Here is a 22,221-nt window from a genome sequence, read left to right as displayed (position 1 = left end):
TCACAACTGTGATATTATAGCTGCGGTTAAGTCTTCATAACTGACAGTAATACACAACAATCTTAACAAGCAGTATGTCCACTCTGTATCTATCATTAATTAGCCAATGTTTATAAAACCACCAGAAGAAGAACACTCAAATCTGTTATTGGTGTTTAAAAGAAAGGCATAGCATTTCAGTTTAATCTTTTTTTCTTTAAAGATCATGACTTGATTTACTTTCACATTTACTGTGGTGGGAAAATCAAATTAGGAAGCACACGTAAGTCAGAGATTACTTTTAAAGCTTTTATAGCTAGCTAAATTTATGAAAATTTGCCATTTGTTAATACAGAAATTAATTTGGTAAGTACAAATGAATAATATATTTTGTATTAAAGAATCCATGTATCAAAATAATTACTAAATTCACAGCTTTAAAAAAAAGGAGTGCTATTTTTAGTTGGATAAGTCAGACTTGTAACTCATGTCTGATCTTTGCCTTAGAAAACATCTGTTTTTCTTCACTGTGTAGAAAGTCCAAGTAATGAATTCTATTTCGCCTACTCTGGCTATAAAAAATCACCTTTTTAAACCACTAAATTAATCATATGGCATCTTATCTATTAGCAATGACACAAATTTGCCAATGAGTTACAGGTTTAATTCAAATTAATGTCGCTTTCATTTCTAATAGTATCCATTCCAAAAATCTATTTCAGAATTTTAGTTGACATACTATAAAAAGTCCAGGCTTAACACCAAACCTCAGAATATATTAATTAAAAACACATTATTACTAAATTTGTAATTTACTGCAAGTAAACAGTTCTTAGTTTCATTTAAAATTTTTACATAATTATAGTGGAGGTGGAGATGGGAAAAAAAAAGGGGGATACCACTCTGACTTCACTGTGAAATAAGTGGAGAAAGGTATAATATTAAAATGGCAGGAGTCAGTGTTCACCATACAATATACGAAGAATTGAAATCTAATGGTAATATTAAGAGTATAAAGAATAAGAGATGATCATGTATTAGGTATTAAATTAAAAACCTAATGATTACATTCTAAAACACATTGTATGTGAAAAATCCATGTGATTTCACGGCCAAAATATATTAAAAAAGAATAATCTGAAATGTATATAAAGATTAAAAAGAGTATCTGGAAATTAATAAGGGGAAGACCTCCATGTAAGAAACAGACTGCATATAGCTGATTATCTGTGCTTCATGTCAATGACACTTTTGAGTTATTGTTATCAAAAGAAAATAAAAGTTGACTCCTAATATTATCAATATCCAATTCTCATTCAAATGGGTATTTCCTCTTTTTTAAACTAAATACTTACATGAAATGATGGCACAACCCCATGTATTTCTCTGTTCTCTTTCTGATTCCAAAATGAGTCTATGGCGATGATCATCTAACAACCTCCTAAATGCTTGTTTTATGAATCTGGCCCTTACTCAAGAAGTTACATTGAAAAGTCTTTTAATCTCCTTCTGAAAAGAATTTACTGGGTTGCATTTAAGTTCAAGTTCAAGGGTATTAAAATGTACAAAGGAGAGTGAAAAAGGTGCTAGGTTATAGATTTTAACTTCTTAACTAGAAAACTGACTCAAAATAGATTTTCTAATTTACAATGAATCAAAAGAGAAAACATTAGACCATAGCAAAAGTGGCACAAATGTATCAAAAACCAAATGAATAAACATTTGAGGAGATTTATTATTAGAAATTGCAATAAATTTTGGAAAGATGAATTGATTTTAGTTAAAAGGTATAACTGACAATTTATTGGGCGGGAAGATGCATTATTTTCCAATTGTTATCCATCTACAGTAAAACTGATTTGTGTCCTATTGTATTTTATGGAAAAGGAGAGTGCAACTTTCAGTGATTTAGATTAAATGTATTAATCATAACCAGGCACTGTGAACTATATATCTACTATTAAAGAAGATTTTTGACATTTAATTCTGTAGCAATATTTTGGCTCTGTACCACTCTTCCTAAATCCAATTCCTGCTACAGTTGGCAGATTTCTCCCTTTTAATTTTATGAGGCTTAAAGTAGCATTTAACCACCCATGCGGTAAATAATGCGGGATTAGAAATATTTAGTGTTTTGTTTCCCTTTCAAGAGTGGTAATCCATCAAATCCAAAAATGTTCTCTAAAATTTTTCTATATTTTTGGCAATCTCTAATATATGATATCATAAAAACTATAAAATTAAATAAAATGCATTACACAGCCAGAATAGATCTGCTTCTCTAAAGAACTGCCTTAACCTAAAGGAGCAGGTAGAAACCTCTTTGAACCAGAAACATGGAATCCTTCTTGAAACACAAAACAAAACAAAATAAAAAATATGGTTTAAAGCATGATAGCAAGATTAGAATACTTTAATTTTATTCCCTCAGGAAACGAATCTTGAAGAGGGTGTGCAAATGATTTTGAAACAGCTTAACCATTTAATATCTAAAACAATACAGGAAAGCAATTAGCAAACACTTAGATGTGCTAGGTATTTGACTAAGTGTTCATAAAAGTGAAAACAAACTTTAAGTTTAGTACATCTATCATGTGATACATATTTACTCCCAACAAATGCATTTAATTATTTTTTAAAACCAACAAGTGAGGCACAAGACAAAAATGAACTGATTAACCTATGGAAGTTAATATTCTAAGTATAATTTTGAATAGTCCCACAACATTTTTATATTTAACACATGAGCTTCAAAATAATTAAAAACTTCAATTAAAAAGTATATTACTGAATCAAAATAATCAAATAGCCACCAGAAGTAAAACTGGCTTTAAAGAAAATCAAATCCCAATTCTTAAATTTTAATTTGTATGAAATGTTAATTTGGGTTATTAGTGAATCCAAATTATTACAACAATCACACTCTAACTGCATGTGGTGCTTTGAGATATATCAAAGTCATAAAGTAACCTGTCAAATGAGTAATTATCTATATTTAATCTATATATAAAACAAATGGCCCAGAAATGAGTAAAGTCTGTAATTCACTCAAGACACATTGATGCCGTATATTCATGGTAAGAACATCTAATTTCTTCATACATATTCATATCTTAATTCACTTTTAACAAAGTTTATGAATATGACTCTCGTGTAAACAGTGTATGTCCTTATAGTGTCTAAATGAAACCAAAGATTACCTATTAACAAGAAGATAATCTAGAAAGGAAATTGTGTGTGTGTGTGTGTGTGTGTGTGTGTGTGTGTGTGTGTGTTTGTGGAAAAGCCCCTTCTCACATATAAAGTGTCTGCTTTGCCCTTCTTGCCCTTCACAGTGCTACACTGTGGAGCTGGGAGTTACATATTGGGAAGAACAGGAGAGAACTCATCCAGTCAGCTAGACAGGCAGTACCCTGAGGAGCATTCCAGTGGAAATAAAGGCATTGCAATTATAAACCTAAGACACAACATATCCAGTAATATGTTAATGATGTGTTAGTAATACATACAACACATGCAATAATTTGTTGAGGAAACAAGAGGACTCTTAAGATTTTGTTTGATCAAGGAAGAGTTAGATTACTTGGTAGTTCCTATAAACAGGCCATTCCAAAGGTTGGGCATGTACTAGTGTTTTACGAAGCTATATAAAGAAGTAGGTTAGGGAAAAGTTGTGACATTAATAAATATGAAAAAGGCTAATGCCAAATTTGTAGCATAATCACAATTATTCATTTCAATACAGTCAAAAACCATTTAAAAGGGTAAATTAAGAATTCGATGATAAAAATGATTGAATCTTTCCTCCAAATGAGGACTCAATCAAATTTAGAAGTTAACATTTACAAGTTGGTAAGAAAATTAAGTTTCAAGGCTCATGGTATCTGCTCATGGAGAACAGAATCACTGTAGCTCCAGTTAAAAATACAGAAAAGAGTATAACTTCTGAAAATTTTTGTTTGTAAAAGGATTGGAATTCAGACCCAGCTCTGATCATTCTTAATGAATCTAATGCTTTGAACATCTCTGTGAATCCATGAAAAGGGAATTACAATTAACACTTATATCAAAAGGATGGGTGGAGACTGTAAAGGTCTTTACAAAATATCAAATGCTATGTATTTTTTAATATGTTTTAAAAATAATTATTTTATTTTATTTTATTTTATTTTATTTTATTTTATTTTGTTTTGTTTATTTTTATTTTAGAGAGAAATGGAAAGTGGGGAGGGAGGCAGAGAGAATTTCAAGCAGGCTCCTTGCTCAGTGCGGAGTCCAACGTGAGGCTCGATCCCATGACCCTGGGATCATTACCCGAGCAAAAATCAAGAGTCCAATGCTCAACTGACTGAGCCACCCAGGTGCCCCTCAAATGGTATTTAAATATTTACTGCTGTCACTAACCTTTCTGGGTATGAAGAAAACCTAACTGCTAGGTAACAGAAAATCTACCATCTAGTAAATTAGAGAAAGAAAAGATTTAAATGTCAGCAAAGACCTAGTTAAGTTAAATCAACAGGTTAAATCAGAGAACAGGAGAGAAAACATGTGAGTTAGAAGTAGAAGAGTTGATGGGAGGAATGGACAGCATATTTACATGATGAAAACTATTACACTGAAGAAGAAAACATATATTTAACAAATTTAACTTAACCAACCAAACTCAGAATGATCTGCCCAATATATTCATTAAATTGACCAAATTACCTGAGTGTATTATTTCTAGGCCACTAGGCCTAGACATTTTTTTAGAAATTAAAAATTAAGTATAAATATATTTTTTACCTTTAAAGGGGAAGCTGTATATAGCCTGATGGTTAAGTCCTTGGGGAGCTGGTCACGGGGCCACTTTATATCCTGGTACTACCATTTACTAGCCATGACCTTAAACAACTCATTTAAGCCATTTGACCCTGTTTCCTGGTTTCTAAGATAGAAAGGAAAATAATATTTATCTCAGTAGGCTTTTTTTAAACATTAAATGAATTAACATTCATAAAGAGATTGAAACACCACCTGGCAAATAATAACTCAATAAGTGTTAGGCAATATAATAAATAGTAATAAAATATTTCTGCCCTTTAATATTAGCTACATGAAAGCCATTATGAGAAATAAATTATTTAGTAATATACTATAATGAAATATACAAACAAATGAATGAAAACATAAGTATAATTTACAGTCTCTCTGACATGTTTTTAAAGTGTAAACACCGAGGTGCAGAATAACATAAGCTATATTTCTCAGATGGGTATGGGAGGAACTGGGTGTAGGGCAAAGACTTTCCCCTGGATATTTTTTGTCCTATTTAACTTTTATTACTTTTTTGTAAAAATGAAAATTATAAGAAAAGGACACTAGGTGAGATTTCCCAGTAAACATTACCCACTGATCACATATTTATTTCGGCTCCCTCCCAGAGCCCCCCTAAAATGACATGAAAATAAAAAGGTAAAACTCCATAAGATTCAGAAATTGAAGGTGCCTAAACAGGGAGTCTATTTAAAAAAAAAAAAAAAAAAAGTTGATCTCTGATCCCAATCCTCATTCACAGTCCTATCATTTTACTATTCCTACCCTATAGCACAGCAGAAGCTCAAAACTGATTATATGAAAATGCTAAACTAGACAAGGGCCCTATCTCTGGGCCACATGATCTACCTTTACTAGGTCAGGGAAATTCAGTGAAAGGCAGCACACTGAATACTCCCTGTCCTCTGTTTTGCAATCAGAATGTTGGCTAGTGGACCCAATAATATCCCATGCATCTCCCCCACATGCCTTGAGGCAGGAGATTACTCCTTAGGAGAGTATTTCAAAGGCAAATCCCTACTGAACAGCAACATTCGATTCCCCAACCAACAGGTGCACAAGTCCTGCATCTGCACACTAGGTACCCAATCAGCTACTAGTGCTTTGTCAAATGAAATCCTTGCTGCCATCACATCATGAACTACATAAGAGGACAAATTAAAAACCATGAAGAATCCAGACACTAATACTGAAAGGAAAGCATGTTATTTAAGGTTGCACTGGCTACATAACTAGTGGTGGAAAATTCCCTAAAAAAACAAAGGGTGATAACCAGTAATCTCCATCAACATTCTCAAAATTATTAAGCACATCCTATAGCCTGGGTTGGATTCCCATCTTGGGTGCTACGTGTACTTGGGGATATAATACAAACATAAGCAGAAGAATAACAGAGTAAAATAGAAAGGTTACCCATTAATGAATAAAAGCATGGCAGAGACAGAAGGGACAGTGCCATTTCAGAAGATGGAATGATCTCTCAAATGTGAGAAGTTGGAGAAGGTTTTGAAGAAAAGGTGTAGAATTAGAACTGTTCCTTGAAGGATATGACTCTAACAGTAAGGAGACTGGTGTGCTGCTATGAACAAAGATATAGAATGAATGAACATGGCTGAAGAGGAGAAACCTGAAGGAGGTGTGGGGGGCATTTGAGAATGTCAGACCATCTGGAAAGGAGTGAAGTGTTGTATATAGGTCATAGGTGAGCACTGAAGGTAGAAAGGAATAAGCCTGGGTTTTATGATTAAGGCAGTGAAAACTTTTTTTGGCTGGGGCATAGCCATGTTTTAAAAATGTTTCCTTGGAGTTATATGTGATATGGATGAGAGGGAGGAAAACAGGGAGAGAGAGAGACCAAGGACAAGCCTAATGTGTTATCAAAACGTAAGATTATAAGTAACTACCCTAGGGCACTGACAGATGAAATTGGAAAGAAGGGACTAACAGGACAGGTAAAGAAATACGATACAAACATGTCTAGATGTGGAAAGAGTGAAGGACTACACAGAGAACACATAAGCTAATATTTAAATTGAAGAATGAAAAACCACTTAGGATCAGTGCTTCCCTTAACAAATGTTAGGGCTCCCTTCTGTTTCTTTCCCAGTTAATTTTTATTAACCAAACTGTAAGGTACTTGAGGACAAAGATGCATCTTACTCATTTTGTATTCCTGGCCCTTCCCACAACAAAGACATCATAAGACTTCATTACATGTGTGTACAACTGAACCAAGAAATCTGTGGCTGAAAAAATATAGGCAAGACATCAAGTTTCTGAGTCAAATGTAACACATAATTATTTATTCTTCCAACAAATGGTATAAAATACTCCTATAAAATATTTTTGCGGATCAAAAAATTAGAAAAGCCTAATGAAAACACATGTAAATGAAATGGAATGGGATAAAACCGAAGTAGTAACTTTTTACTTTTTAAAGATGTAGATTTTAAAGAAGTATTTCTAGACTACATACTTCAAAATCTATACAGATCTGACAGACCTCAAAAAAATCAAGTGTATGCTATTCAATATGACCACAATTATATTGCAACCTAAAGATACACACAGCTGTAGTGCAGACCTACATCCACCTGGAATGCTATATGGTGAACTGTCTATAATCAATGATCATATTTAAATATGAAGTTCTAAGAGAAGGATGCTATATTGCTAATGGCTCAAGTTATCACCGTTTTTGTATCCAAAGAGATCTTTAAACTTCTACTTTATTCTCCCAGGAAGCACTGGTCAATTTTAGACAATTGCTATTTAACAACAAAAATTTTACAGCTGTTATTGGCTTAAAATATTCACAAATACCTGTTGACATGTGTCTCTGGTTTGTCAGAATCCCCTTACCTGGATGACAGGCAACAAATATCTGGTTGGCATTTGCTAACTATAGTACAGGGAACCCCTTTTATTTATATGACTTCCTTGTGAATTCTCAGTTGTTCAAATTGACCTTCAGTTAGAGGATTTGCAGGCGACTTCAGTATAGAAAGCGTTTGTTAAATATTATTTGGAAGTGTTCTACCCATCACTGATTTTGAACTTTTCTGATATTAGATATCTGACATATATCTGAAGGCAAATTAGAAAACTGAGTTTTATAGACCATCAGAATAATTCTATCAGCAACATAAAAGGCAGAAAACCAAAGTTAAACCTTTGAAGAAAGTGAAATGTTTGCAACATTTCTCTTTCTCCGATTTTGATTAAGAAAGAAAGAAAGAAAGAAAGAAAGAAAGAAAGAAAGAAAGAAAGAAAGAAAAAGGAAGGAAACTAATGGGGACTCTGGCAATGTCACCACCATTTTAAACAACAAGGAGAAGGGATATTGAGTCTCCATCTGTGGAATCAAATGGTTACCAATCAGCAGTCTTAATTTCTAAAGAAAACATTTTAGAACATATTTCAAAGGTTTCTCGGGATATAAAAGAGTTAATTTTTAAATGATAAACATAATCCTTATAAGAAGTTATTTTCTAAAAACGTCAAATGTTTGCTTTTAAGGAGATTAAAAAAACAAAAACCAAAACAAAATCCAATCTTTAAACAGCCATTTCTTACCAACAATGTGATAACCTAAGAACTTATACACGAATACCAAAATGAAAAAATTTTAAAGAAGAAAGCATGGCAGTTCATACATTTTTGAAAGTGGAATAGAAAGACTGGCCACACTGCCCAATATTTAAGTAGCCATGAAAGCAGAACTACTATATTATGATTTTAAATTTCAAAACAGACATTATGATTAAGTCCAAAGAAGAAAATGGAACACCATATAAATATTTGACACCTGCAACCTTTCTTTTAATTAAAAAAATTCTCAAAAGCATCAATAGTAATATCATTCTTTGTCAGCAAAAATGACATTCTTTTGCCACCTGTAGGTCTGTCTCCCTACAGTGAGATTTAAGAGCTGTGATCCACATGGTCAGGAACTGGAAGACTATCTAGGGTCTACCCCAACGGTTTGAGCAGTGCACACCCTTGTATCTTTCCCCAGGTTGTTCTAAGAGTGAAGAGAAGAAAGCACTATATTAGCTGAGGCTGAAAATTATCCAGCCTGCAAGTATTATCTCCAATCACCTTCATGTCCTGTAACTGTGTCACATCACCCTGTTTAATCTTCTCCATGGCCATTTTTATTTACTTACTCACCCTCCTCCCCCAACCAAGTTTATTTTTACTCATTAAAATATAAGCTCCTGGAACCCTGTCTGCCTTGCTCACTACATTAACCCTCAAGACCTAGAACAGAATCTAGCACAGGGTACAGACTCAATAAATAGTTTTTGAACGAATGGATACTACTCAAGTCAATCAGATTGAGTCCAATAAAATATCAGGATTCAGTCTACTGTGGATCCCACCTACTGAGGGAACAGGGACAGAACTCACATCTCTGATATAGTCTTATCACTACCCAATGTACCCTCTCTTTTGCTGTCCATGTGATCTCTCAAAACAAATCTGATTACCTTAACTGCCCGCCCCCCAGAGATTACATCAGTTCACATACATTCCCATGGACCACAGAGTCTAAAAACGATCTAACTCCTGCCTACCTTGCCAACCAAACCCTGTCTATCTTATACTCCTGCACACAACCATCCCTAAAATATATTTCAGCAACACTGGATTCAGTCTCCTGAATATTCCATGATTGTTTTAAACTTAAGCCTTGCCCATCCATGTCTTTGTCTGCCAATTCCATCCTCAGTGAGTTAGTAAGCTAACTCAACACCTGAAGTCCCAGCTGACAAGTCTACCCCAGAACTTTGCCAAGTTCCAATAAAAAGGGGGAGGAAAGGAGCAAGAGAAATACAGAGGATATCATCATGCTTGAGGTAGAAATGGGACAGCTCCTAGGCACATTGTACAGGCTTAGAGAGATAATGAGGAACCATGGAGGACAAGCACAGAAAACAGCAGGAACAGCAAGAAAGGAGACCAGAAATGGATGATGTTAAACATCAAGAAGAAGGTACTATACACTACCTGAGAAACAAAGAGGATTGGAATGGGGGATTTGGTTCCAGTGATTAATCCAATGGAAGCAGTAAAAACATTTTAATTCTCATTTTTATTATGGCACACAACTTGATTATGCTTGTTCTTCAAGATAGCAAAGAATGCTGCAGATATTTCAAAACAACTCACACTTCCAATAGCACTTGGTAACCAGGAATAAAGCTTATTTTCTGAAGAGAATTTATTTATATTTATTAGCAACATGACAACAGAGTGAAGAAACTTCCCGATTTCATTAACTTTTGGTTAGCAAAGGAAAAACAGATTTTAAAAGGCTTAAGTTGTAAGTGTTAACAGGATTAAATGAGTTGAGCTATATAAATGTAACTTAGGAAAGTCCCTGGCATATAGTAAGCATCACTGTAAGTGTTAGCTATCATCACTGCTATTCTCGCTGCTAGGTTCCAGATTTCTGAAGCATCACCAACACAAAGGACAATATATGAAACCAGGCCAATTCCAGTAGTACGTAATAAGCAAAGCAAGGACAAATATTTTAAATATGTAGATAAAAAGTATAGGTGGCCAAATTTAGCAGCATCAAAATGCCAAGACTGAACATGTTCATGCATTTTTTCCTAAAGGATTTTAAAGGCTAAATATGGAGAACAGAATAAGCATTTACATACTTGTTGAATGAATATATGAATACCTTACTATATATCTGTACTATTAAAAATGTATGTACCTATTCCACTTTTAATAAAATATAAGGCAATAAGACTAAATATCAATATTAATATTGATATTACTTTTAGTGGAACAGAAAGAAAATTATTAGATTCAAATTTTCAAATATCAATTATAGGTATTAAATTTATACATAAAGTGTAAAGTGAATAATGACATCAAAATAGAGAGTTTTACATCAAACAAGAGACACTATTAAAATGTCTTTTGTTGAAGAAATATTACAGTTCTAGTAAGCAGTACTTTTGTATGATATAAAATCCACTTTATCTCAAAATAAGTTCTAAGAAAAAAGTATCAATTTCCAGCATAAAATCTGGAACTCAAGCTGACTTTGAGATGAGATAAAAACTAAATTATTAACATACACAGTAATAGATTAGAATATATATATTATATATTTAGAATATTAAAAAAAAATCTAAATATATATTCTTTATGGATTCTGCAAAGTATCCCAAAATGCTTTAAGAATACAAACAAATATCAATTCACTGAGACTACAATTAAGCACTTAGTCACTGAATTCCACTAAAAAATACTGGATAACTAGTTAGCACGTAGTCAAATTACAGTTGGGAGCACACACCACATGTACTTTTAAACATCATTTTAGATATGTTTTCTATTACAAAATTTCTTAGACTAGTCTAAGAGAAAAGTTTATGTAGTTCCCTTATTTAAAGCAAATCCATTTAAAATGGCCCTTCTGTTGTAAAAGGCTATAAATCAGACTACATATTTCTACTCCAGTATCGTAAGAAACAATAAAAGGTTGAGCAAGTCATACAGAGTAAATCATTATAGCATCATCATCATTATCAATAAGCCACTCATGAAATCTGGTCTGGTCTTCTATGATATACTTCACAGAAAGAGAAATATATACAATCCTTTCTCTTATACAACGGACTGACTTAAGATTCTAAACAGATATAAATTATTTTCAGGGCTATTTCATTGTTGGAAATAAACAGTATGCTTACTTGTACAGCATGACAATTGAGATGAAAGGTTGGTGTTCACATTTTGTTCAGATATTTAACTTGAGAAACATGTATGAATAAAAAGTCCATTAAATCAGCTTCATTTTCTTTGACAGAATAACCACCCCCACCATCACCACTATACTTGTTCTCATTCCAACTATACCAAAAAACAAAACAAAACAAAACAAAACAAAACAAAACAAAACACCTGGACTAAAATGATGATTAAACTTTTAAGTAGAACGCCATAACCTTTAGGTAGAATTCCTTATGTAATATTTATGCCGGACTTCAGGTACCACAATTAAACGGAGCCATTTATTTCTTGATCTTTCAACAGATCACTCAATTTGAATGCTAACTTAGATAAATGTAACAACTGGTCTAAGACCATAAGTTTAAAAACTTTTTTTTCAAAAATCTCTCACCTACAGAAAACAGTGATTAATTAGGATGCTTAAGGGTAGAATATCTTGGCTATCGGAAATGTTACGTTTAAGTCAGGTTAATTGATTCACTTTGTAAGTACTATATCCCCAAACAGACTCTCTGATGGATCATTACTCTGAGGATGATTTACTCTGAATTGTACTTGATGCAAAAATTCTGGAAATATGGGAGATTCACACTGAATCTCCTGGATAACGGTCCCAGAATATTCCTCAGAATTAATTATCATTTGCTTAATTCTCCAAAAAGAGGTAAATATTAGAGGCTGGTTAGCTAGGCTCCAAAAAAAACCCAGTGCTTTATTCTAACCGGAGAGCAATAGTTAATTCCTTTCCACATTAAATTCTCAGAACCGTGACTGTATTCACACATCACGTATATGGGCAAAATTATTTTTTTAAACCAGGTAACCAAAACCTCCTAAATAGGAGAGGTTTTTTGCAAATGAATGGCTTAATGATCAGAGGTTAGGGGGAAGTGTTTACAACAGTTTTTTAGTCCACAATCAGGCTTTGAGATTTAATGCAATAGCTGTCAATCTAAAACTCATTCGAAATTATTCTTCGCAGTCATATTAAAGACAAAGCCTGGCTCAAATATAAATGAAGTATAAAAGAAACATAAAAGGCTGCCATATAAAGCACTTTAAATATTAGCTGTAAAGGCATATCATATATAAAATGTGAGAAGTTTAAAAGTCTAAAATTCTGCATTTGACCCATAATACAAATGTTCTCTAAATCATGAGATTCTATATTTAATATGTCTAACATAACAGTAACTATCATTTATTTAGTATATACTATGTGACAAAAATGGCGCTGGCCCAATTATGTACACATAATCTCATTTAATCCTGACAACACTTTTGCAAAGTAAATATTATCATCTGTTTAACAGAAAGAGGAAATGACATTCAATTTGTAATTACAAGTAAAAAGAAGAACCAGAGTGGGGATTCACAAAGTTCAGACTTCTAAACCTATGAATTTTCCGTGATTACCACATCACCCAGCTCAATAAAACTAGGTAGAGTTGATCCTCATTACTATTTGCAGGTTCCACATTTTCAAGTTTGCCTACTCACTAACATTTATCTGTAACCCCCAATTATTTTTTTAAGATATTATTTTTAATCTCTCACCTAACGTGGGGCTCAAACTTACAACCCTGAGATGGAGAGTCGCATGCCCCTCGGAATGATCCCACTCCCAAATCAATTCTTATACCACTCACATGGACATTCAGGGGCAGTGAAAAATCTGTCACCTGGCACACATGTGCTTTCCCCACTGAGGTCACGTAAGACGACAGTGTGCATTCCTATTTCAGCTCTAATACTGTAAACAAGCGTCCTTTCTGTGGCTTATTTAGTGCCACGTGTTTCACAGTTTTGTGCTTTTTGTTGGAAATTCACGGTTTGCAATGAACCCCACACATAGTGAAGTGCTGACTAGGGTTTCTAAGCACAAGAAGGCCATGCTGAGCCTTAAGGGGAAATACGTGTGGTAGATAGGCTTTGTGCAGGTATAGGTTAGAGTGCTGCTGGTCGGAGTTCAATATTAATGAGTCAACAATATATATTAAGGTGTTATTAGACAGAAAGATACATAAAACAAGGTTATGTACTGATCAACTGATAAAAATGTCATGACTGGAGGCTCAAAGGAACTTAACCTGGTATTTCCCTTAGGAGCAATGGTTCAGTATTTGCTAATCAGCGTTCAGGGCAACTTTAGAACATAATTATGGTGAATAATTAAAAGTGCAACTGAAAACTTTCCATTAATATTTCAGTAAAAGATTCTTCTGTCATGTCCTTCAAAGATCATCATTATAGCTGTACAATCATTACTCATCTGCATAAGAGAAAGAAACCTTTTGTTGCCATTCTGTTTAATGGGTTGCAGCTACGTGTTTGACTTTGCTCAGAAAACTGACCTCTTACAACCAATCTGGCTTTGCAGTGTGAAAGTCTAAGGAATTAAATTTCAGTGTGAAAGTCTAAGGAATTAAATTTCATTTCTTATTACTGGATGTCATTGGTACTGTTTAAATATGACTGCTTTGTGAGATTATGATTTTTAAAATGTGATGGTTACATACAATACGGACAGTATGAGCAGCAACAACAACACTTAGCAGAGGGATTTAAAAATATCAGCACAAATTGGAACTCTTACCTTTCTTGCCCAAGTCAGATATTTTATTGAAAAAAAAAAAAATTACAGTACTTAAAAATCCAAACAAGGACAATTCAGGATTGAAAGAAAGAAAACCTGAAGGAGCCCATTGTCTTCAGTAAAATTTGAATACAAAAAAATGTAGACCAGGAAAACAGTTTATGGCCTAATGCACTAGGTTCCATGATAAACACACATATATAGTATATCTCCATCAAGTGAAACTTAATCACCTTTTTACAATTTAGAGAGGGAAGGCAGCTTTTACTATGGTTAAGCCATGTATCATCAATACCATGAAGCTAACCTATCAGATGTAATAGCTTCTATAAAATACCACAGTGAGATTGCAATAAGCCTAGAAAATGGGCTACAAATCCCAGCTATGCTCAAGCAAGCAGTGAACCAAAAATAAAAATAGGTAAAACTGAACCAAGAACTAGATAGCATTCATCTAGATTCATGATTGGTAAGGCAAAGTTCATAGGCCAAGGTTTTAAAGTGACTTATTCAGATCTAAAAGACAGTCATTATACAAAATAAAATAAAAGCATTTACGTAATTCAGAAAAGAAATCATGAATTTTTACTCCAAAGGACACAGCACAAGGAAGCTTACTTACAATGACCAAATACCACATTATTGTACCTCTAAAATATCACTTTAAATATGCAAAGGTAAAGATACTCAAAGTTGCACTTTATCATATTTAATCTCCCCAGTTTAGACAAGCAATCTAAAAGATGTCACACATTCCTGCTTAATACATTTTCCGGAATCTTTCAGATTATAATACTTTCAGGTAAAAGAAATGTCAACTTTAAGTTTCTTTTCCAATCATCATATTTAAGTAAGCCATGAAATGCTGAATTAACAATTAATCCATACAATAATATAAAAATACATGTATTAAATCACAGTTTTAATCAATTGGAACTTAATAAAAATATTAAACATTTTAATGTATCATTTTGAAGAATTCAAATGGCCTGAACGTTGTATAGTGTCTAAATTATACCATCAATAGAAATGTTACATTTTTCCCTCTGCTTGCGAAAAGGAGCTCATGCAAGTATTTGACACTCACGCTGACACAGAAGATCTGCCATTCTAAAGGTGCGCACGCAGCTCTCACTTTAAACATGACAACATGATTCGGAGGCATACAGTATTAGCTGAAACACCAGCTTTCACATGATTTCCATAAGCTCTGAGCCAAAACGATAATTTTGAGTGGTTTCAGGTATTAGACAAAGCAGATATTTTAAAAAAGTAATAGTCAATGAATGAACTAGCACAGGCTAGTTATCACTGTAGTTAGCTTAAAACTAGGATGATTTTTTTTGTGGTACAATGAACACTATACTGTAAAATACAATGGGTTTGCAATACAGAGCAGATTATCCAAGTAGAAAGCAAACTGAACAAAACAGAAATTCTAGTAAAGGTGATCAACCTTACCTACTACTCATCTTAGCCCTTGTTAAAATACCCTGAGTAAAATGCAAATATTTTAAATAATGCTGGTTATATAAGACTTCTCTAAAAATGAACCATAAATGTCAATGCATCATGTTTATTTACAACAGTCAGAGATGTAAGAATTCGTTTTTAACCAGTCACAATAGAAACATTAAGGAATACTTATGTGAGATCTGGAAGTTTTCAATTTTCTAGCTTTTGTTAGCATTTTGGCAAAGCAAGTAATACATAAATGGATTCAATGTAAAAAAAAATCATAAAAGAGAAAAATATATAAAATTTACAGTAGTTTCAACCCACCCTGGGCCAACCTACATCCCTAGAAAGCCTCCCCAAGCAGGTTCACTTCTGACTAAAGGAAGAATACCAGTCCTCCAGCAAAAACAGCCCCATCTTTTCATCAAAGAGGCTCTCACTTCAATGATACTCCTCCAGGGGAAGAGGACAGGAGCCAGGTTCCCTCGAATGTCATTCCCCAGATGTTCAAAACGTAACTAATTTATTAGCATTAGAAGATTTGGTTTATAGGGGAATCTCACTGGTCCAGTTTGTAGCCTACAAAAAAATGGATTATTTTTAAGTATAACATTAGAAAATGCATAAAGGATGAGGATGTGGCTTTTTATTCCATAGAAATGGATACATTTCCAAACATGACAACTAAACAGAAAAGCATGCCTACCATTGAAGTTGTGGTCCCTCCTGATTTTTTAATGTTCTTGGAAGGCAGTCCATGAAGGCGACTGAGTCTAGCTTGGAAACCTGGAAAATCAAAGCACTCAATTTAGAAGATCCTATGATCATTATTCCCATCAATACAGAATTCAGAATAAGTTGGAAGCGGGAAACGTCTTCAACAGTAGTGGGGGAAATGCAAAACACACTTAAAAGATCTGAAGCAATGCCTAGTAGAGTTCTAATGAGGTTAGCAAACAACTACTGATTATTTGAGAACTAGGGCATTATTCAGGGCTTTTCTTTCCTCCTAATTCACCTTTCTAGTATTTCAACATTTTCACAATGGTCCTAGCAAGAGAGCAAGTCAACCTTTCTAATAATTCAAATGCATGATAAATGTAGTAGCTGAACTACTATTCGACATGTTCCTTTACAGCATCTTGTGCTAGACTCTTTCATCTCCCTTTTAGCCTAATCTCTTTTAATGAGTGTGGGTGTGTGTGGGTGTGTGTGTGTGTGTGTGTGTGTGTGTATGTATACATATATGTGTATACACACACACATATATATATATATATATATATATATATATATATAGGTAAAAGCCCACAATATCTAGCAGTCAGGAAGCACCACTGACCTCTTCTTCCCGGATGTGACATAAGAGGGAAAGAACCAGTTAAGATACTTTCAAAGACAGGATCTGGTAAATTTTTGTCTAGCTCGGTAGGATCTTCCTTTTCCCACCAGGGCACGACCCCAGTGATGCCACATGCTCCACCTGATTCCTTCTCATAAAACCAGTCACTCTGTTCATCGTCACCTGTGCAAAAACAAGAAATCCCCCAAAACTTCAGTTTTATTATCCAAATACACAGGGTTATCAGATTTAGGTTTCTAAAAAATACAAGACAGAAATTATATCTGAATTTCAGAGAAATGATTTTTAATATAGAGTACTTGCATAAAATTTTAGTATGTCTAAATACTGCATGGAACATACTTATACTAAAAAATTATTTGTGATCTATCTAAAAATCAAATATAACTGGGGATCCTGTATTTTATCTGGCAATCATATACACGATCTATACACAAAACTTTTGATTCTACACCACAGCTATAGTGTTTTTTAACACTATAACAAGAACTTCCATCAACAAAAACATAAGCTGCTATGTTCTGGAACCAATTTAAATATGTGAAAAACAATAATACTGGTTAATTCTATGGCAAAAACTGTACAGAAATCCATTTAAGTTACTACCCTTTCCAAATTAAAGAAAAACAAGCCTTAATCTCCTGCCGGGAATTAAAAGTATAAAACTGTAGAACCCGTTCTCTGCAGCTGATAATGGTATATAATTAGCTTAATTTCATGATTTGTATGGAGTGTAAAAGGGGAAACAATCATGAACAGATGTGACTAAATGAAATTAATCTGATTAAGTTCATTAAGAAATAGTTGTGAAAAAGTTGATTTTAAATGAAAAGTGACAGTACCACAGCATTGAGGAAGAAAGTGTGCTGGATTACTATAAGCAAGGTATTTTTAAAACAGAACACTATCCACACTAAGTTTGACTTTTGGGAGCATCCATGAGTGTAAGTAACCATGGAGAAATGATTCATTTAAAATTCAGTTCAAGGGGCGCCTGGGTGGCGCATTCGGTTAAGCGTCCGACTTCAGCCAGGTCACGATCTCGCGGTCCGTGAGTTCGAGCCCCGCGTCGGGCTCTGGGCTGATGGCTCAGAGCCTGGAGCCTGTTTCCGATTCTGTGTCTCCCTCTCTCTCTGCCCCTCCCCCGTTCATGCTCTGTCTCTCTCTGTCCCAGAAATAAATAAACGTTGAAAAAAAAAATTTTTAAAAAATAAAATTCAGTTCAAAATGTACCCTTGATGTGAATCAACAGTATTTTGTTTTTAAAACAGGAATAATAGACACGTAAGTAGAAAGAACTACAGACGGCAGATGGCTTTTAAAAGTATGTGACAAACAGCATTTTGAATATGATCCCAGATTCATTCAAGTCTTCGTGTTTCTTAGAAAAACTGCTAATTCTGGTTTTTAAGAGGGTCATCACAAATGCCATAAAGTTTTTTCCTTTACAGAAAGAGATTTCTGATTTCCAAAATCTCTTACTACAAATATTTTTAAAAGCAAACTAGAAAAAACCCAAAGCTTCAACTGAAAATGACTCTATGGAAAAACAGCCATACTTCAAATTATGAGGGCGTGAAAATTTTAAAGCATTTGGAAAGCCAAAGCCACCAGTTTATTTCAACAGCGAATTTAATAAAAATTAATTTAAAAAAAGCCACATTTCAAAGCGCATAAATATTAGTACTTTTACTGAGAACTATAAACTAAAATTTCCCAGAGCAGGTATAAATACAAGAAAAAAAAAAGGGAGTCACTTGAAACTGATTACCCAAGATCTTAATTCCAATTGAGACAACATTATAATAGAAAAATGAGGTTATTTTATTTTGATGTGATGTACAACTTTGTTCTATTTAATAGGGAAATCCAGTAGCTAAAGATGAAGAGCTTGAGTGCTGAAGTCAGACAGACCAATCAGAATTGGAATGTTTTGTAACTGGGAAGTTACCTCAACTTTATTAGACTGGGTTTCATCATCCACCCCAAAAAAGAATCTCACAGGGTTTTCTTAAGAATAATAGAAGAGCAGAAGAGCCTGCGTGGTTCAGCTGGTTATGTGCCGACTTTGGCTCATGTCATGATCTCATGGCTCTCGTGAGTTCAAGCCCTGCATTGAGCTCTGTGCTGATAGCTCAGAGTCTGGAGCCTGCTTTGAATTCTATCCCCCTCTCCCTTTGCCCCTCGGCCACTCACTTTCTGTCTCTGTCACTCAAAAATGAATGTTAAAAATTTTTTTTTAAAAGAATAAGAGCCTAAAGTAAATTGAATGAAAAACAGCACTTAGAAATATAAAATATAAAAAGCTCATAATAAATGCTAGCACATTATTCTAAACCATTCAAAGCTTTTCCAAGATTGATGGACTTGTCCAAAGTTATTTTTTAAAGAAGTTTTTGATTTCATTTCATTACCAAATTCAACATTTGTGACTCTGGGTAGGCACATGTATTTAAATGAGAGTTTAGGTACATTATCAAGGCAGTTAAGCTCACTCTGAGTCCCGAAGTTCTAACATATTTCAGCAAAGTCTCTTAACTTTAAAAAGTCTATGGTCTCTAAAACAGTATGTGCCTATTTATCTGTAATATATATGATTTATAAGAAAAAAATTAATGATAATTTATTTTATTCCTATTGTCAAGAGGAAGAAAAGACTAAGAAACGAATGTGTAGGCAGCTATTATTCTGTTCTTTTTTTGTGTGTCATTAGACTATTTATAATTTAAAACAATAAATTTTGGTTTGGTCCCTTAGAACTTATTACTGCTTTGCTCTAAAGAGTCTCGAGAAAGGAAGTATTTGTGGTAAGTATTCGTAGATATTCCTTTTGCCCCCTTATTGTCCTATTTTCTTCCCAAATGGGTAGTTTCAAAATAATGCCATGTTGAAGTGTGAAAAGCTTGAGGAAACTTTGAAGATGTGAAAGATCTAAGTTGTAAGACATTACTGTTTAACAGTTTACAATACTGAGTTCATGAAAGCTGTCTAATTACTTACAAACTGGATAGGATGAATAAATGTCACGGCTGAATAAAAATGACAAATGACTTGCAAATCCATCTTTATTAATGCTTACACAGTATTAAATGCATTTGGAATCAGGTGGAGAATGAGAACCAGTGTCTTGTGAACTTGCTAAGAGACAAAATTGAAAAGACTGACGTATGTAAAGCTTTCTTAAGGAAGATAATCCTTCCTTAATATTATTAGCCCCACATACTAGCTTTTGGAGATAATCAATTACGTTAGGTCATGAAGACAGGATACCCTTCATAGTATAAAAAAGAACTCAAGCCCAGTCCACTAAGCAGGTGTGTGTAAGGTAAAGGGATTGCAGTCATCAACCTAGGACATAACTAGCAATAAGCACAAACTTTCAAATGAAGACGTTTTTCCAAAGGAATAAAAAAAATAGATTTCAGTACCTTGCCTTCCCTCATCATTGGTAAATAAACCAGCATCGGTGCTGCTGAGACTGCTGGAATCACTGTAATAAGGGAGAAGAAAAAAAAAAAAAAACAGATCAAAAGAACAATTGATCTCTCAGTCGTAAAATTTTAAAGAGACACGGCAGCTCAGAGATGAAACTTAAGCCTGACAAAGATCTGAAAGAAAATAAGATGATTTTTTTTTAATCAAACTGCAAATATTCTGGTTCCATTAACTACAGAGCATATTATTTTTGGCACATAAAACCACAGGAATCTAATGGGACCCTGACAGTAAGCCAGATGTGACTGCAACGAGGTGCTGACACAATTGATGCATTTTATTATCTGCTTTCATCAAATGCTCACTGCTCCTTTCTTATGCCGTGTGCAATTCAGCCTGAGCCCGGAACACCGCTGCTCAATAAAATGGGGAAAGTCTCAATCAAAAGCAGCCTAAGCCTTTCTTCAGCACATGAAATACAAGGGCCTGGGATGAAATGACTTTTCATAACCACATTTGCAAATATTCTGGAAAAGACATTACTTAAGAATTCACAACAACTCTATTACTTAGCATGGAAGAAAAAAGTTTACAACGGTAACAACCCATTAAGTCAAAGTTAAAATCCCTCTGAACAAAACACTCAATATTGCCAATATTAAGGAGGGGGTATGTAAAAATAATACGTACCCCATACTTCCATAGAAGTTCAAGTATGATACAAAGGCAAATTTCACAAATTAAAACAAATAGTAGATATTCGACTGACATGAATAAACTGTCACTATTAGTTCTAACAGAAGCAATGCTTATATGAAAATCTAGTTAGTTGAAAAACACAAAAACAAGATCATGTAATACCAGCCTTCTCCTCTAAAGAAAATTGATGATCTTCTTTAAAAATTCTCATATACTTCTTCTTCCTGTAATTTTTAATTTTAACCAATTAGGAAACTACCTCAGGTGAATTTTATACTTTTCCTGTTTACATGTATAACTCTATAACCTGACTTATTAAACAAAATTAATCTGTTTTAAAATATTTAAATTGAGAGTTCAGGATTAAAACCACAAATGAGATCTAAACCCAAATGTTTTCTGAATATAGAATATCATTTCAGTTGTTTTATTTATTAAAAATAAATAAAAACAAAAAGCATAAAATTTGTTAAGTGGCACATTTTACCAAGGAACTCTAAGTTGGTACCTTTTTCTTTAACTTTCTTCATTAGTGCTTTCCTGTCTGCCTATATCAACACAACCCTAATATATGGCCTTATCATATATACCTTGAATCACAATTCTTTTTCTGAAATCCTTGAGGCAAAATGTATTTAAAATTCACAACTTTTCAAATTTTGGAAAGATATGTTCTAAAATGACTAAATGACTAATAAGGGTCTGGGGTAGCATTCCAGAATCAAACCTATTACTATATATTTTTTTCAATTGAATGAATATCCACATTAAATAGAGTTCAAGTTAGGTCTGGCCTCAAATGAATGAATTAGTTTTTCACAGCTTTCAGAATTCAGATTTAAAGATAAAGGATTGTGAAGCTATGTGCTTTCTTTTCTTTCTCTCTCTCTCTCTCTCTCCTTTTTTTTTTTTTTTTTTTTTTTTTTACAATAGTCTTCTCATTTCTGAGTTCAGATTTACCTCTTTTAATACAGTCTACATCTAACCAGGCTCATCTTTTCCAAATAGAACTTGCTGACTAAAAATATTATGATATCTTGGATGGGATCCTGGAACCGAAAAAGAATATTAAAGAAAAACAAGGGAATTCTAATAAAGTATTGACTTTCATTAA

The 22,221-nt window shown here is 33.6% G+C and overlaps 1 protein-coding gene across 2 annotated transcripts in view; it reads right to left on the bottom strand.

Annotated features, from left to right (window-relative positions):
- The window catches only part of GPATCH2 (G-patch domain containing 2), a 176,448-nt gene that overhangs the window by 139,772 nt on the left and 14,455 nt on the right, over window positions 1–22,221 (bottom strand). The window contains exons 3-6 of one of the 2 annotated variants that reach the window (XM_047076560.1): window positions 20,402–20,463; window positions 16,953–17,135; window positions 16,317–16,396; window positions 14,154–16,189 (exon numbers count right to left, since the gene is read on the bottom strand). In XM_047076560.1, coding sequence (XP_046932516.1) covers window positions 16,157–16,189; window positions 16,317–16,396; window positions 16,953–17,135; window positions 20,402–20,463 — 358 coding nt within the window. In that variant the 3' untranslated portion in view covers window positions 14,154–16,156. Of the gene's footprint in view, window positions 1–14,153; window positions 16,190–16,316; window positions 16,397–16,952; window positions 17,136–20,401; window positions 20,464–22,221 lie in introns of those variants that run through there. The other variant, XM_047076559.1, reaches the window with a different exon arrangement.

This window comes from Lynx rufus, unplaced genomic scaffold (assembly GCF_022079265.1).
Source record: "Lynx rufus isolate CCGP_SWC_20201006 ecotype Redwood Valley unplaced genomic scaffold, mLynRuf1.p SCAF_15, whole genome shotgun sequence".
In the NCBI taxonomy this organism is placed as follows: Eukaryota; Metazoa; Chordata; class Mammalia; order Carnivora; family Felidae; genus Lynx; species Lynx rufus.
Note: the sequence above shows the minus strand (reverse complement) of the source record. Positions and strands in the feature narration are given on the sequence as shown.